The sequence below is a fragment of the Bufo bufo genome, chromosome 7, assembly GCF_905171765.1.
Source record: "Bufo bufo chromosome 7, aBufBuf1.1, whole genome shotgun sequence".
NCBI lineage: Eukaryota > Metazoa > Chordata > Amphibia > Anura > Bufonidae > Bufo > Bufo bufo.
In genome coordinates, this window is record NC_053395.1 from 94,927,113 (window position 1) to 94,945,002 (window position 17,890).

General features: G+C 41.6%; 1 protein-coding gene across 1 annotated transcript in view; it reads right to left on the reverse strand.

The window, feature by feature from the left end:
- The window catches only part of PFKL (phosphofructokinase, liver type), a 388,593-nt gene that overhangs the window by 296,409 nt on the left and 74,294 nt on the right, over nt 1-17,890 (reverse strand). The window contains exon 5 of the mRNA XM_040439347.1: nt 9,674-9,839. Coding sequence (XP_040295281.1) covers nt 9,674-9,839 — 166 coding nt within the window. The remainder of the gene's footprint in view (nt 1-9,673; nt 9,840-17,890) is intronic.

Below are 17,890 nucleotides of genomic sequence, written 5' to 3' on the forward strand. Positions count from 1 at the left end.
CTTATGGCACGGTGCTCCATCATGCTGGAAAATGCATTGTTCTTCACCAAACTGTTGTTGGATTGTTGGAAGAAGTTGCTGTTGGAGGGTGTTTTGGTACCATTCTTTATTCATGGCTGTGTTTTTGGGCAAAATTGTGAGTGAGCCCACTCCCTTGGATGAGAAGCAATCCCACACATGAATGGTCTCAGGATGCTTTACTGTTGGCATGACACAGGACTGATGGTAGCGCTCACCTTTTCTTCTCCGGACAAGCCTTTTTCCAGATGCCCCAAACAATCGGAAAGAGGCTTCATCTGAGAATATGACTTTGCCCCAGTCCTCAGCAGTCCATTCACCATACATTCTGCAGAAGATCAATCTGTCCCTGATGTTTTTTTTTGGAGAGAAGTGGCTTCCTTGCTGGCCTTCTTGACACCAGGCCATCTTCCAAAAGTCTTCGCATAACTATGCGTGCAGATGCGCTCACACCTGCCTCCTGCCATTCCTGAGCAAGCTCTGCATTGGTAACACTCTGATCCTGCAGCTGAATCCTCTTTAAGAGACGATCCTGGCGCTTGCTGGACTTTCTTGGACGCCCTGAAGCCTTCTTAACAAGAATTGAACCTCTTTCCTTGAAGTTCTTGATGATCCTATAAATTGTTGATTGAGGTGCAATCTTAGTAGCCACAATATCCTTGCCTGTGAAGCCATTTTTATGCAACGCAATGATGGCTGCACGCGTTTCTTTGCAGGTCACCATGGTTAACAATGGAACAATGATTTCAAGCATCACCCTCCTTTTAACATGTCAAGTCTGCCATTTTAACCCAATCAGCCTGACATAATGATCTCCAGCCTTGTGCTCGTCAACATTCTCACCTGAGTTAACAAGACGATTACTGAAATGATCTCAGCAGGTCCTTTAATGACAGCAATGAAATGTAGTGGAAAGTTTTTTTTTGGGATTAAGTAAATTTTCATGGCAAAGAAGGACTATGCAATTCATCTGATCACTCTTCATAACATTATGGAGTATATGCAAATTGCTATTATAAAAACTTAATCAGCAACTTTTCCAATATTTATGTAATTCTCAAAACTTTTGGCCACGACTGTATATGTTGATCACAATATATGGAGCACTATTGATGAATGCATATACAAGGATATATTGCCCTTCTGGATCCACCACTGATTGCTGAACCTCCCATCTAATGTTCTTGTGAACAAGTATAGCCACTCCTCTAGAGTGCGTTGACTCGTACGCATTCAGAGACCACTGAACCCATGGCTTCTGAATTCTATTCCCTGTTTCTGATGTCAAGTGGGTCTCCTGCAATCCCAGAATATGGGGATTGTACTGGCGTAGATGAGAGAATACAGCAATCCTTTTCCTAGGGCTGCCCAATCCTCTTATATTCCAGGATACAACTATTCTTCAAATAGATCAATACACCAGAGAGATAAAGACCCTCTTCTTTGGACCTGCTCTCATATACCCTCTGCGCTAACTTAGTATGAATAGTGTACCATGCCTTTAACAGAATAAACAGTGTATAACTTAACTGTAGTGCAACAGATAATTGAGTAAACCTGTAAATGATGACATCGCTGCCATCTTGTAGTGTGGCTGAGTTACCGGAGACCTGCATAGTGCAATATGATGTTAAACCTATGCAGGTATCTGCTCAGCCCCGTAGCAAACAAGAAAAAATAATGTTGCATAATGCGTGCACATATAGAGATATAAAAAAGGAGAAAAGAAAAAAGCGGATAAGATAAGGAGGGGAGGGGAAGGGAAGGAAGAAGGCAGCATCCCACCGCCATATCAAAGTAGAGTATTATGGACACAAATGCTTCACTAGTGCAAAATAAAGGGGATTTCTCCCTAGTCCCGGAAAAGGATGTTAAAAGTCAGCGGAACGCATCTAGCAGGTGAGTGTAACCGTGCGAACAAAATACTTGCGACTTCTGCAGAGGCAGTAATATCAATGAGGTCTTGGGCGACTTGGTCTCTTGGAGATCCATTCCTCCACCTCTTTTGGATCACCCGAAGACGTGCCGGATAAGCCATGGAATATTGTAGGTTTAAATCGCATAGTCGTCGCTTGACTGAGATGAAGGTGGCTCTCTTCTTTTGCAGCTCAGCTGAAAAATCAGGAAATAACTATATATTCGCACTTTCATGTTTGATGTCACGCTTGTTTCTAGCTTGACTCAGGATAAGATCTCTATCCTTCCAATTAAGCATCCACGCCAGCAGGGGCCTTGGGGGAGCTCCTGGAGGGGGAGGCCTGGCGGGAACCCTGTGCGCTCTCTCAACAGCGTAGGCGCTAGAAAAAGGCGCTTCAGGAAACTACGCCTTGAATCAAAGTTCCAGGAAAGTGGCCGGATCCGAGCCCTCTGCTCTCTCTCTGGTAGACCCAGGATTCTGATGTTATTGCGTCTGGCTCTGTTCTCAAGGTCGTCACAATTTTGCTGCCATAGGCCCACAGATCTTTCCACATCGTGCACTCTGCCAACAAGTGGTCTAGTAAGATCTTCTAAAGCCAAGACCCTGTCTTCTGTGTGATGCACTCGCTCCCTGAGCTGCTGCACATCTTGCCTCAGCAGGCCCAGGTCCACCTTCACTTCCTCTATTTTGCAAATAAGTGAGGTCTGACATGTAGAGATCGCTGTTAAAAGCTGATCAGAGACGGTTTTAGCTCAGTCTCCCCCGTAACTTCCGCCTCTGACTGCTGCGCTGCTTGACCTCGCGTGACTGCCGCTCGCGGTGTAGCAGGAGCGGCGTCACCATTTTGGGCCTCTTGCCTCACATATTCTTTTAGCTTTTCAGCCGCCGACTGCGCTTTGCTGGGGCCCATCGCCGACTTCCCAGATCTTCTCCTGCTCTTATGCACTTGCCACTCGGTGTTGAGGGTGGCCAGTATGCCAGGATGGTGCAGGATTCTATACGGGGCACGCTGCAGTCTTCAAGTGCGTGCGCTCATGTCGGCAGTTGACGAAGGTAACCAAAGAATGGATGTTTTGGCACAGTTATTTTTTTTACAACATTCATCTGACAGGTTAGATCATGTGCTATTTTTATAGAGCAGGTTGTTACAGATGCGATGATATCAAATATGTCTACTTTGGGTGTTTCAGTTTTACATAATGAAGCATTTTTGAAAAAGTAATTATGTTTTTGTGTCTCCATTTTCTGAACGCCATATTTTTTTGATTTTTCTGCCGATCGTCTTGTGCAGGGGCTCATTTTTTGCAGGAAGAGTTTAAGTTTCTATTGGTCCTTTTTGGTCCTTTGGTTTTTTGGTACATATGATTTTTTGATCATTCATTATTACACTTTTTGGGGAAAGGCGACGAAAAAATATAAACTTTTTATTTATTTATTTTTATGGTGTGATGTGATATTTTTATAGAGCAGGTCGTTATGGACGTGGCAATACCTAATATGTATACTTTTTCTTATTTAAGTTTTACACAATAGAATTTTTAAAACAAAACAAAATAATGGTTTTAATGTCTCCATAGTCTGAGAGCCATAGCTTTTTTATTTTTTGGCCGATTGTCTTAGGTAGGATCTCATTTTTTGCAGGATGAGGTGACGTTTGATTGGTACTATTTTGGGGGGCATACAGCCTTTTGATCGCTTAGTGTGGCACTTTTTGTGATTGTAGGTGACAAAAGAAATGTGTTTTGGCACGGTTTTATTACAGTGTTCACCTGCGTGGTTAGGTCATGTGATATTTTTAAAGAGCTAGTTGTCATGGACACAGCGATACCAAACATGTTAAGGTTATTTTATTTTCTTCATTTTTACCCAATTATAAATGTGAGTATATTGGAAAATGTCAGGCAAGCTTGGATGCTTTCTCCCTGTTAACCCCTTCCATACAGTGGTCCCTATGGACCACGGCATGAAAGAGGTTAAACGGGCGACAGTGCCAGCACCGATGTCGGCCATTACAGTAGCATGTTACAGCTGACAATCTACTACCGCTCACCATCCTGAATAATTGTGGGGGGGGGGAGGGTCAGCACCCTGATGATTATGGGGGTCCCGCTCGTCTGACTGACAAATCATAGAGATCCAAAAGGCAGAGACCGCTGTGATTGGTCCCCTACCGGGTGCCTGGACAGCTCAGCTGTCCACAGCACCTGTTTAGAGGTCGGTGACACTTTCATCTCATGACGTACTGTGCACGTCATAAATAATGTGGTAACTAACAGTACGTCATTAGTCACTAAGGGGTTAAAAGTGATCAAACATTGCAGATGCCCCACAATGGTACTGAAAAAAAAAGCTCACAGCTCACTGCACAGAAAAAAAATAAAAAAAAGCCCTCACACTACTCTGTAGATGAAAATAATAACGTTTTAGTTGTCAAAATATGCTGATAAAGAATTTTTTTTCACAGGTTTTGATTTGTTAGAAGTAGTAAAACATAAAAACTATTTGGGTCATTTATCAACCTGGTGTAAAGTTCTACTTTACACCAGTTTGATAAAATGACCCCATATATTTTTGGTATTGCCATAATCGTACTGACCCACAGAATACAGTTGTCATGTCACTTTTAGCACATAATGAACGTTGTAAAAAGAAAGCGTAAAAAATGACAGTGAAATTGCGGGGGCCTTTTTTCCACTTTCACCCCTTTTTTCTCATCACAAATACAAGATAAAGTGCCATTAAAATATACAACTTGTTTCTCTAAAGACAAACTTTTATAAGACTATGTGAATGGAAAAGTAAAAAATTATTGCTCTTGGAATGCAGGGATAAAAAAACAAAAATGCCTAACTGAAAATTGGCCCAGTCATTAGGCCATCAATAACAGATCACTGGGCGTCTGACACCCCGCACCACACAGTGATCAGCTGTTTCCTTGTAGCTCCTGTGACATAACTACACTGCCTCATCCTTTAGTAATAGCGGACAGAGATAGCAGGTGCAAGTTTGCCAAAATTCACTTTAAAGCAGTTCAATAGCAACTAAATTTAAATTACATACATTTACAATAAAAAATAAAATATGCCCCTTCGAGATCCTCCTAGTGAACCTTGATGGCAAAGGTATAAATGAAGAGGGTCATTTATCAAGACTGGCGTTTTAGACGTCGGTCTTAATGTCCCCTATAGCTGGCCGCCGACCTCTACACAAACCAGGCGCAGAAAATGGTGAATGAGACGAGCCTAACGACCCGTTCTCTTCCCCACCATGCCCACTTCTTTAGACCTAGCGAGAGGAGGGAAAAGTCATAGATTATAGGCGTATTTCTGGTTAGTAAATGACCCCCAAAGTCCACACTATATAATATCCCTTACATTGGTTAGTATATCTTACTATGGCATTTGTTCGCGCTTGTGACTTACTCGGTGCTCTATGTACTCTAACGCCCCTTTCACACAAGCAAGTTTTCCGTGTGAAATGAACGCATTGCACTCGCACTGAATCCTGACCCATTTATTTCAATGGGTCTGTGCACATTTGTGGTTCAGGAAAAAATTGCAACATGTTCTATATTATGCGTTTTTTAAAGCAGCCCTGACCCCATAGAAGTGAATAGGGCTTCAGTGAAAAACACAATGTATCCGGATGCAATGTGTTTTTCACTAATTGGTTGCTAGGAGATGTTGCTTGTTAGTCTTCAGGTTTTTTTTCCCATGTGCGTGAAAATCGCATCAAAACTGATTCCACCCACGTGGAAAAAACTGAACCACTCAACGCAATCGCAGACAAAACTGATTGAACTTGCTTGCGAAATTATTCGAGTTTCACTGAATGCATCCTGACACTATGCATATCAGTTGTGTGAAAGAGGCCTAAGTAACTACTTTTGAACTTTGGCTCTGTTTTTCCCCCCACAGTGGGGGAAAAAATGTCAGTGTGTTTTATTGGGCGAATACTAATAAGCTCTATGGAAGCGGTCATTAGTACAAAAGAACAGGGGAGCGGTGAATGCAGCGCTCCTTGTGCTGGGTCTGTACTCGCCAATTCCAGGGTTCTCCTGCTGGAGTCACAAGCTGTGCTGTGACCTGCGCACAGCGTCAGAACGTAGGCACACTCTGTGTGAAGTCAGATCACAGTACAGTACGGCAGGAAGAGCGCTGGATCTCAGGAGAGGTGAATTGATTTTTTTTTTTGTTAGATCTGAGGTCTCATTAACATTGGGTGTCTGAGCGGAGGTCTAATTGACATCGGAGCTCAGATTTGAAGTCTGAATGCGGTTCTGATCTGAGGATTGTTTGGGTGAAAGATTAACGTTTGGAGTCAGGTCTGCGATCTGATTTAGGCTACTTTCACATCTGCGATTTTGCTGTCCGCCTGCATCCGTTTAGAACAGATCCAGTTGTATTATATCAAAAATGAATAAACCGAGCCCGGCACGAAAACCATTGTAAGTCAATGGGAACTTTATCAACTTGCAGGATAACAGGTTGAACTGGATGGACAGATTACTTTTTTTCAGCCCTATAAACTATGATACCATTGACTTACATGGTTTTTTTATGATGGATCCGGCTTGTTCAGTTTCCCATGCCGCACACAAAAACGCTGCTTGCAGTGGTTTTGTGTCCAGCATGGGAACAAACAAACCGGAATGGAATGCATTCTGATGCACTCCGTTCCAGTTTGTTCAGTTTTGTCCCCATTGACAATGAATGGGGACAGAACTGAACCGTTGTGCTGTGGTTTTGAAACCCTGTCCCGGATCTCAAAACCAGACAGCACAACGCAGATGTGAAAGGAGCCTAATACTGGGGTTCCGATTGGAGGTCTGATAGAAAATATTTTTCTCGTTTTCCTCCTCTAAAATCTAGTGCGTCTTATGGGCAGGTGAGTTTTATAGGCCAGAAAATATGGTTACAACTATTTAAAAAAATTGTTTGCAGACCGTTAAAAGATCCACCTGCTCACCACTGCCATTGCCATTGCAAGCATGTAAACACAGCAGAGAAGGCAGCGCTCGTACAAGCCTTCTCTTCAAACAGTTGATCGTGGGGCTGCCGGGAGTTGGACCCCCGCTGATCTGATATTGATGACTTATACTGGCGATAGGTCATCAATAGTAAAAAAAAAAAAAAAAAAACAACAACACTGACGTCTTTTAAGTGCAACTCTAAGTGAACATATCAAATTATACCATAAGCGAACCAGAAGGGACCCAAATGTGACTAAAGAAATAGTTATTGCAACCAATGTTTCTACTTATCACATTTATCACCCATATTTTTCTACACTTGCTAAAATACACCCACATCCAGCAAGGAACTACTTATCTCTTCCTCCTTCTTACCCACCCATGTGGCCTCTTGTTCATTAACATAAAAGCCTTCATTTCCAAACATACAAAGCCACCTCATGCTTTCTCCTACTTCCACCTACTAACACTTTCTCTTCCTCCTCCTTACTGCTGATGATATATACTCCAAATCCTGGCCCTCCTCAGAAAATTCCCACAATCAATCTCCTTCTACAAATGTATTCAACCCCTTAAACCTAAAAAGCTCAACTCCACTGCCACCCGCCATTCATTTGAAGTAATTTTGTCTGCATCTACTCTCCCTCCAACCTCCAAGTGGCTGTTATCTACCACCTCCCCAGGCCCGGCCACCATCTTTTTCGACAACTTCAACACCTGGCTCCTACTTTTTCTTTCTGCTGACATCCCCACTATCGTCATGCGCGACTTCAACATCCCCATTAACATTCACACTCAGCTACCTCAAAATGTTTAGCACTTCTTTGGCTTCTCTCAGTGGTCCTCCACTGCCACCAAAAAAAGATAGTCACATGCCGTATCTTATCTTTACCCACCTCTGTTTCCTATATAATCTCTCTAACTCACCTCTCCCCCTATACGACCCTAATCTACTCACGTTCTGCTCACTTGTATCTTCAGCTGTACCCTCAAGTTCACCCTTGCAGAAACCTTCAACATCTCAACTTTCACTTGCTCTTTGACTCTTCTGCCATTCTCTACCGTATGTTCTCTCCTTGGGGCTAATGCTGCAGCCACTTTGTATAACACCTCAATAACTATAGCTCTCGACTCAGCCCCCCACCCCCAAACATAACTAAACCCGAAAAATCAATAGGCAACCCTTGCACACCAGTCTGGCTAAAGAGCTGAGACAAGTCTCCAGGGTTACAAAGTGGCAATAGAAGAAAACCTATTCTTTGCCACATACTGTACAAACAATCCCTCATCAACTTCAAGTTTGCATTCGCATTCGCTGCTGTAAAACATCCCCCGATGCCCCCTTTCTCACCTCTCATCTCAGCAGAGGACTTTGCCCCATACTTCTAAAAGATGACTGACAACATCAGACCCTGTTGCCACTATACCACTATATGACCAGCTTTACCCTCACCTATTGTATCCTTCCCCCATCCTTTGTAGATTGTAAGCCCTTGCGGGCAGGGTCCTGTCTCATTGTACCAGTTCATAACTTGTCTTGTTCATGCGTCTTGCAATTGTTTTTTAATATGTAAGTATTCCACTTTTCATATATACAGCTCCATGGAATGCATTGCGCTTTAATAATAATAATTATTCCAACACTAGTTATATTTACTTATCACATGGATGTGTCCCGTGTGCTGACCCAAAACATATATGTCATGTGACACTGTTGCTTACTGAATGTCAGGGATTGCATGATGTGAAGAGCATCACATGACTGGTGCCATGTTTTTTTAGTTAGGCCATGAATACATTACACAGGGCTGATTCATATCTCTATACCACTCTACTGCATTAGGGGTCAACTGCCTAATAAAATAAAAGTTATGTATGCAGAATTTTCAATAAATGTATATTAGAATTTTGCATGATTCCCTACTGTATATACAAATAAAAATAAAACCTGGAATACCCCTTTAAGGAATTCTTTATGCACAAATACATCAGTGTCTCTTACATAAAACAAGTTCTCTAAATCTAAGATGAATAAAAGCGTAATATTGTCATGGAGTTACAGTACATAAAGCAAACCTTGATCAGTAACTTCATAAACTTAAGGGCCCTTTACACGAATTGAAAAGGTCTTCACTAACGAGCGTTCATAGTAACGCTCATTAGGGATGATCTGGCGGTGTAAATGTACCACCAATTACCCGATGAACGAGCAAAACACTCGTTCATTGGGTAATTGGATCGTTAGTGCAGCACAGAAATCCTTGTTTTCCGACAGCAGATCGTGCTGCGTGAACACAATCTGCTGCAGAGAAACAATGAGTCTGTATGAGGAAGAGCAGTGGCATTAGAGATTGTTCCTCCCCATGCTCTGGAGGGGCTGGAGGAGATCGGTGCACGTAAATGCATCAGTCTCCTCCACTAGCGATCAGCAGATTGACGAGAAGGACATTGTACTGTGTAAAGGGACGTTTAGATTTTGCTTCTAAAAATCAGAAGGGGAGAAGCTATCAGAATCTCTCAATAGGGTACAATTAGTCTTTTGAGCCTGTAAATTAAAATGATCATATCTCAACAAAGAATAAAAGACGTTTAATATGGTTTTTTCCCCAACATGTTTCTATGGTACATAAAAAGCTTACTTTAATTTTTGTTTTGGTATGCCTATTTTATGGTATGGTGCACATTTATGAAAGAGCAGCACAAAAAAGGGAAGCCAGAAGGTGCTAGTAAACGTATCAGAAAGAATACAATTAAAAAACATGTACCTCTGTGCAGTAGTAGTAATTGCATCAATAACCTCCATAATTCTGTGCAAAGCTGAATCAGTTCCAATTGTCATATCAGTACCGCAGAAGTCATTGTCAATGGAACCCACCAGTCCAACAATATTTAGATGGGAATACTTTGCAGCCACATCTTCAGTTATTTTCTCTGTTGTAAGATAAGATCCCAATTAATCATATCTGTGACTATAACGATTTACAGCATTAGCAACATTTTTAAAAGCAAAAAAAATAAAAACAAAAATACACCAACTGCAAAATACTAATATCCAACTGGACACAGAATTTTTATTTCATAGAATGGATGAACTGGGAAACATTTGATACACTATCTTCAAGAAATATTACTACTACAAACACCGTAGCAAAATGACATTAGTACAGCCAGCTTTTCCTGTATTTATTATTATTATTATTATTATTATTAATGCCTCCATAATCCATATGGAATTCATACTTTGAACCTCATGGAAGGAGCAGACATGCATGTATAACAGCACATGAAATGTTTCTCTTCACCTGCAGTCAGGGGCGGATAAAGTGCATGATAGGCCCGGGGCTGTCTAACCAACTTGGCCCCCCCCCCCCCCCCATTTTAGTTTAGTTTTTTTTTTGTATGAAGAGGCTGCGGTGCTTCATGAGCGCCACAGTCTCTTCTTAGGCCATATGACCTCTTCAGACAAAAAAAAAATACCCCAAATTGGGTCCTAAACTGAAAAATTTGGTCGCCAAATTTAAAATACATATAATTATAATAAAAGACATGGAGGAGAATACAGCACCACATACCTCTTACATCCAGTGACATCTCCTGTCATGTAGACCTTCTCTTTCCTCTTCACCTCCATTTGACCCAGACCACCATGGCAAATTCTTTCAGCCGCACCTCGTCTCTACAGTTTGTAACACAGACACGTTAGATTTCTCAATTCCTCCTCATCCTGGTGTCCCCACAGTGTCATCCTGCTGCCACTCCCAATACTGTGCCCGTTGTGCCCCCCAATGTCCAAGGTACTATACTGCTTAAAAAATAGTGACCCTAATAGACATAATTGGAGTAATTTATCAAACTGGTGTAAAGTAGAACTGGATTTCCAAAAGAGCTGTCAAATATGAAAGGTGGAATCTGATTGGATGCTATGGGCAACTAAGCCAGTTCTACTTTACACCAGTTTGATAAATTACCCCAAATGTCCCAATAGTGTCCACAGCAGCTATAATGTCCCCTAGAGTGCCCCAGTAATAATAACACCCTCTATTGTGCTCCAGGCAATAATCCCTGTATAGTGTCCCCAAAAATAATAGAATTGCCCCTACAGTGCCTCCCCAATAGCAACACCCCCATATAGTAATTTCCACCACACTGCCCCCACATAGTAATTCCCCCATAGTAATTTGCCCCCACACAGTAATTTCCCCCAAACTGCCCCCATATAGTACTTTGCCCCCATACAGTAATTTCCCCTACATAGTAATTTGCCCCACACTGCCCCATATAGTAATTTGCCCCCACATAGTAGTCCGGCTCCCATAATAATTTGCCCCCACATAGTAGTCCCTCCCATAATAATTTAGCCCCACATAGCCCCCACATTCCCCCTCCCATGTACTCGAGGTCCCTTCCCTAATATGTCCTCCTCTGTGTGTCGTCCCCCAAAGTAGGCACATGAAATAAATAAATGAAAATTGGGAAAAAAAATGAAAAGCTAAATACTCACCGTCCTGGGCCAGGCACTTGATCGCAGACGAAGGCGGGATGAGGCAGGCGTGCACACGTCAATGTGCTGTGTCCCGGCACACGCGTGTGATGACGTCATCACGCATGCCTGCGCCGGGATTTCACTACCGCATAGGCCTGAAGCCTATGGCGGTAATAGGCGACAGGACAGGGAGCTGTGCGCTCCCGTGCCCCGCCGCAGTATGTGGGTGTTCGGGTCGGCGCTGGGCCCGGGGCTGCCGACCCAAACGTCCCTATTGTAATCCGCCACTGCCTGCAGTCTCCAAGATCAATGGAAGATGACTGGACCCTGAAGGAGGTATGCTGCAAGGTGTAAGCTCTACAAGTATTTTAACAGCATTTATTAACCCTTTGGCTACCGGAGGTTTGTTCGTTCTTACGTTTTCATTTTTCTTCCCTATTTTCCGTGAGCCATAACTTTTTTAATTGTACGGTCACATAGCTGTATGAGGGCTTATTTTTTGCAGGATAAGTTGTACTTTCTAATGCCACCATTATTATGGCATAAAATGTTGTGGGAAGCGGGGGAAAAAAACCGCAATCCCTTCTCCGTTTTACGGGTTTTGTTCCCACTGCGTTTTGTTTACGGCAAAACTGACCCATGCCCTTCATTCTCTGGGTCAGTACGATTACAACGATACTCCATATGTAGGTTCTTTATGTCTAAATAGTGTAAAAATTTTAGAAAATATGTTTTTTTATATATATCACGATATTCTGACACCCATAAATTTACACTTATGTCTACTGAGCAGTTTAGGGGCTCATTTTTTGCAGAACAATCTGTACTTTTAATTGATACCATATTGGGGTATGCATGACTTTTTGATCACATTTTATTACATTTTTTGGGGCAAGAGAAGCAATGAAAAAATGGCAAAACAGCCATTTTGGACCCTTTTTTCCATTATGCAATTCGCCATATTGGATTTTTTTTTTTCTATTTTAATAGTATGGGCATTTTCGGTCAGGGTGATACCCATTATGTTTATTGTTATTTAGGCATTTATTTTTTAAATTATACGGAAAGGGGGGTGATTTAACCCCTTAGGGACTTAGGACGTAACTTTAAAATTACATTGCGGCACGGCGGGGGTTAATCGGAACAGGATGTCCGCTGAATGCCGGGGGGGGGGGGGGTCATGTGACAGATGAACACAGTAAAAAATAAAAACTGTGCTAAATAAACCAATTTTTTGTCACCTTACATCACAAAAAGTGTAATAGCAAGCGATCAAAAAGTCACACGCACCCCAAAATAGTGCCAATAAAACAGTCATCTCATCCCGCAAAAATCATACCCTACCCAAGGTAATCCCCCAAAAACTGAAAAAATTATGGCTCTCAGAATATGGAGACACTAAAACATTTTTTTGGTTTTAAAAAAGCTGTTATTGTGTAAAACTTACATAAATAAAAAGTGTACATATTAGGTATCTCTATTTTCCATTAATTCTTGTGGAACACCTAAAGGGTTAACAAAGTTTGTAAAATCAGTTTTGAATACCTTGAGGGGTGTATTTTATAGAATGGGGTCATTTTTGGGTGGTTTCTATTATGTAAGCCTCGCAAAGTGACTTCTGACCTGAACTGGTCCCTAAAAATTGGGTTTTTGAAAATTTCTGAAAAATTTCAAGATTTGCTTCTAAACTTCTAAGCCCTGTAACATCCCCAAAAAATAAAATATCATTCCCAAAATGATCCAAACATGAAGTAGACATATGGGGAATGTAAAGTAATAACTGTGGTATTTTTGGAGGTATAACTATGTATTATAGAAGTAGAGAAATTGAAACTTAGATATTTGCAATTTTTTACACATTTTTGGTAAATTTGGTATTTTTTTTATAAATAAAAATTAATGTTTTTGACTTCATTTTACCAGTGTCATGAAGTACAATATGTGACGATAAAACAGTCTCAGAATGGCCTGTATAAGTCAAAGCGTTTTAAAGTTATCAGCACTTAAAAGTGACACTGGTCAGATTTGCAAAAAATGGCCAAGTCCTTAAGGTGAAATAGGGCTGAGTCCTTAAAGGGGTTATCCCATCTTAGACAATGGGGGCATATTGCTAGGATATGCCCCCATTGTCTGATAGGTGCGGGTTCCACCTCTGGGACCCGCACCTACAACGAGAACGGAGCCGGGGAGAGTTGTGGCTGGAGGACCCCGGGTTTCCCGGGGTCCGTTCACCACCAGGCACAGCTCCCCGCCCCTCCCATTGAAGTGAATGGGAGCGCACCGCGCATGCGCGGCCAACGCTCCCATTCATTTCTATGGGGCCGACAGAAATAGCCGAGCCAGCGCTCGACTATTTTCAGCGGCTCCATAGAAATGAACGGAGGGTGGCTGCGCATGCACAGTGCGCCCTCCTCCACTTTCTCCGCTCCGTTTTCCTTGTAGGTGCGGGTCCCAGCGGTGGGACCCGCACCTATCAGACAATGGGGGCATATCAACTTGAAAGGAAAAGGAAATCCAGCACCTTGTTATTCTTGCTTGACGGTATTTATTCCACAAACCAAGTGTACAGCGGTAATGGAACCCTCAAAATATAAGCCCAATGCGGTCTACATGTTTCGAACCAGATGGTTCTCAATCATGACCTCCACAATAAATTTCCAACACAGTGTATATATAGAAGTGAACACAAAAATCCCTCCCCCATTAAACTGGCAGGGCGGTGCTGGTCATCCCAGGTGTTGTAATTAAAAGTGCTAACAGAAATTTAAGCGCACAGAAACACATTTAAAGCTAAAATCCAAAATGAGCCATTATGAACAGACATTCCATAGTATTAAGTCCAGCAGGTAGGGAGGAGAGAAAAAGACAGCCGCGGGACATGAATAAATAAATAGATAAATATATTGAAATATCCCCAAAAAAAAAAAACGCTCCGTCTGAACACTCCTCTATATCTGCTGGCTGCAATCCATTCCAGTTCAGTTAGGCTATATAATGTTTTTCTTCAAAGTTGCAACATGGTGTGGTTTAATGCTATTAGTAGATGTACATGAGTTCTTTTCTCTGATTTAGTCCTGCAGGGCTTCTGGAATTCAATTTAAGAATCCAGAAAGCTTCTCTTTGATATACAAGCTTTTTGAAGTCTCCACCTCTTGTGGGCAAAAACACTCGTTCTATGGCATAAGCTGTAAATGAAGATAAACTTCTGTTATGAGCCATGATAAAATGTTTTGCCGCACTTGAGATGTTAACATATGCAGGGTTTAATATATAATTAATATGCTCCAACAACCTCACTTTAAATTTTCTGGTTGAACAACCCACATATATTAGCCGGCATTCCTCACATTCAATGATGTATATAATTCCTGATGTGTTACAATTAATGTAAGTTTTGATGTAATATTTATTAATGCCTTCAGAATCTTGGAATTGTTTTTTTGGGGTAACATAATTGCAAGCTCTACATGGGGAGCTGCCACATCGTGTGAAGCCTGTATATTGCAACCAGCATGTCCGTGATTTTCCCACTGAATTTGAACTGAAAAAAGAAGGAGACAGAGAGGCAGCCAAAGACGCAGGTCTCTTGGATACCACTCTGTGTCCTCCCCTTAGTATTTTGTATAGTTGTGGATCTTCATACAAGATGGGAATGCACCTGGAGACCGCTTTTTCTATTATAGAGAATTGATTACTGAAAGTTAGTACAAGTGTTGGGATATTGGTGGATTTATCCTCATAATCTGATTTGATTCTGTTTTCCCTCACCTGTCTATTTTCAGCAGTTTTTTCTCTCTTATTTTCCTTTCTATTAGATTTTTTATAATTCAAGGGAGTTCCAAACCGTAAATCTTGCCTTTCCTTTTTTTTGGCTATATTGGTTGCCATTTCGGTCATCCACAGTGGATATCCTCTATCCTGTAGTCTGTTGGTAATTATTTGTATCTCCTCATAGAAGTCAGAGTCCCTGCTGCAATTGCGCCTGGCTCTGATCATCTCCCCCACTGGAATGGCTTTTATCGTGTGGAGCGGATGATGGCTGTCAGCTCGGAGTACTGTATTTCCCGCTATGGGTTTACGGTAGGTTCGGGTGCATATTGTCTGACCTGGAATACCCGTCAAAGTTACATCCAGGAAATTAATTTTGCAGCCATCATGTGCTCCAACAAATCGCAAACCATAAAGATTGCCATTCAGATATTGCAAAAAAGAGGGTATGGCAGATACATCGGCAGACCAAATGAATAACAGGTCATCGATGTATCTGCCATAGCACTCTATACAATCGCCAAAGGGATTGTCGGTGTCATAAATATAGCGCTCCTCCCAGTATGCCATGGTGACGTTTGCAAGTGACGGGGAAAATTTAGCTCCCATGCTCACACCCTGTATTTGTAAATAAAACTTGTTATCAAAACTAAAATAGTTATGTGTGAGTAAAAAGTCAGTTGTCTTTAGTACATAGTCAATGAAAACGTCACCATACACACTGTAGCGGTGTAAGTGGTATTCTAGCGCTGTGAGCGCTATCTGATGGGGGATGGAAGGATAGAGGCTGACTACATCTGTTGTCAACCATGTATAATTTTGGGACCATTTTTTATCATAAAAACTTCTCAGTATATCTCCTGTATCCTTGATATATCCTGGTGTTCTTTTGACTAGAGGTTGTAAGATTGTATCTAGCCATTGGCCTAATTTCTCTGTCAGAGAACCAATTCCCGAGACTATAGGGCGGATCGGTGGTGGGCAGAGACCTTTGTGAACCTTGGGTAAGGCATGTATAATAGGAGTGATCGGACACTGTACATTTAAATATTGAAAATCACTATGGGAAAAAATTCCCAAATTTCTACCTTCTTGTAGAATGGCCGTTAACTCCTTGCGATAGCACTCCAAGGGATTGGAATCCAACTTACAATATGTAGTTGTATCCCCCAAAATTTGCAACATTTGTTGCTGGTATACTATTTTGTCTAAAACCACCACCGCGCCGCCCTTGTCCGCCATTTTGATGACAATATCTTCCCTATCCTTCAGTTCCCCTATGGCAATTTTTTGCAATTTAGTGAGGTTGTTATTTTTATAAATATTTTTATTGCCAACAGTATCAGCATGAATTTGCATCAATTCTCTCTCTATTATTTCTTGGAATGTGTCCATTCCATTGCTCCTTAATTTAAGGGGATAAAAAGTGGGATTTTTCACCAGAAAATTCACTGGATTTTGTTCACATATATCATCTGAAAATTCCTGCAGATTATGTAATTGCAATAAAGTGACCTGTTTCCGGAATGAGAAACCTGTATAAAGATTTTGATGTTGTTCAACAATCGCATCTGCCACCGAGTCTGAACTGCTCCCAACCTCACTGAAATGTTTTTTTTACCGTAAGTAATCTAATAAATTTGTGGCTTATATTTTGAGGGTTCCATTACCGCTGTACACTTGGTTTGTGGAATAAATACCGTCAAGCAAGAAAAACAAGGTGCTGGATTTCCTTTTCCTTTCAAGTTCATATGCTTGGGTCTCATCTCATCCGTGCACTCTTGAAACTGCTGATGCAGGTGAGCTGGACTTTTATTATTTAATGGGGGCATATCCTAGCGATATGCCCCCATTGTCTAAGATGGGATAACCCCTTTGAGGGGTTAAACATATATTTTTTTATATATTTAACAATTTTTTTAGTGATTATGTGCCGGATATATGAGCTTATTACATTTTTATTTATTTTCATTTTTAATTTTGGTTTATCAGGAATTTATTAGCTTATATTGCTAACTTTTGCTAATTTCTTATCCTGGCCTGCCATCTGGTGGCAAAAATAAGAATTGCAGTTTGAAAACTGTTAGGCCCCTTTCACACGGGAGGGTATTCCACCCGCACTGAATACCGACCCATTCATTTCTATGGGGCTGTTCAGATGAGCGGTGATTTTCACGCATCACTTATGCATTGCGTGAAAAATCGCAGCATGCTCTATATTCTGCGTTTTTCACGCAACGCAGGCCCCATAGAAGTGAATGGGGTTGCGTGAAAATCGCAAGCATCCGCAAGCAAGTGCGGATGCGGTGCGATTTTCACGCACGGTTGCTAGGAGACGATCGGGATGTAGACCCAATCATTATTATTTTCCCTTATAACATGGTTGTAAGGGAAAAGAATAGCATTCTGAATACAGAATGCATAGTAAAATAGGGCTGGAGGGGTTAAAAAAAAAAAATAATAATAATTAACTCACCTTAGTCCACTTGATCGCGTAGCCGGCATCTCCTTCTGTCTCCTTTGTTGAATAGGACCTGTGTTGAGCATTAAATACAGTTACAGGACCTTTGATGACGTCACTCCGGTCATCACATGATCTTTTACCATGGTGATGGATCATGTGATGACCGGAATGACGTCACCAAAGGTCCTGTTGCTGCACAGAGATCAGATGAAGCCAGAAGGAGATGCCGGGCCGCGAACAAGTGGACTAAGGAGAGTTAAATTTTTT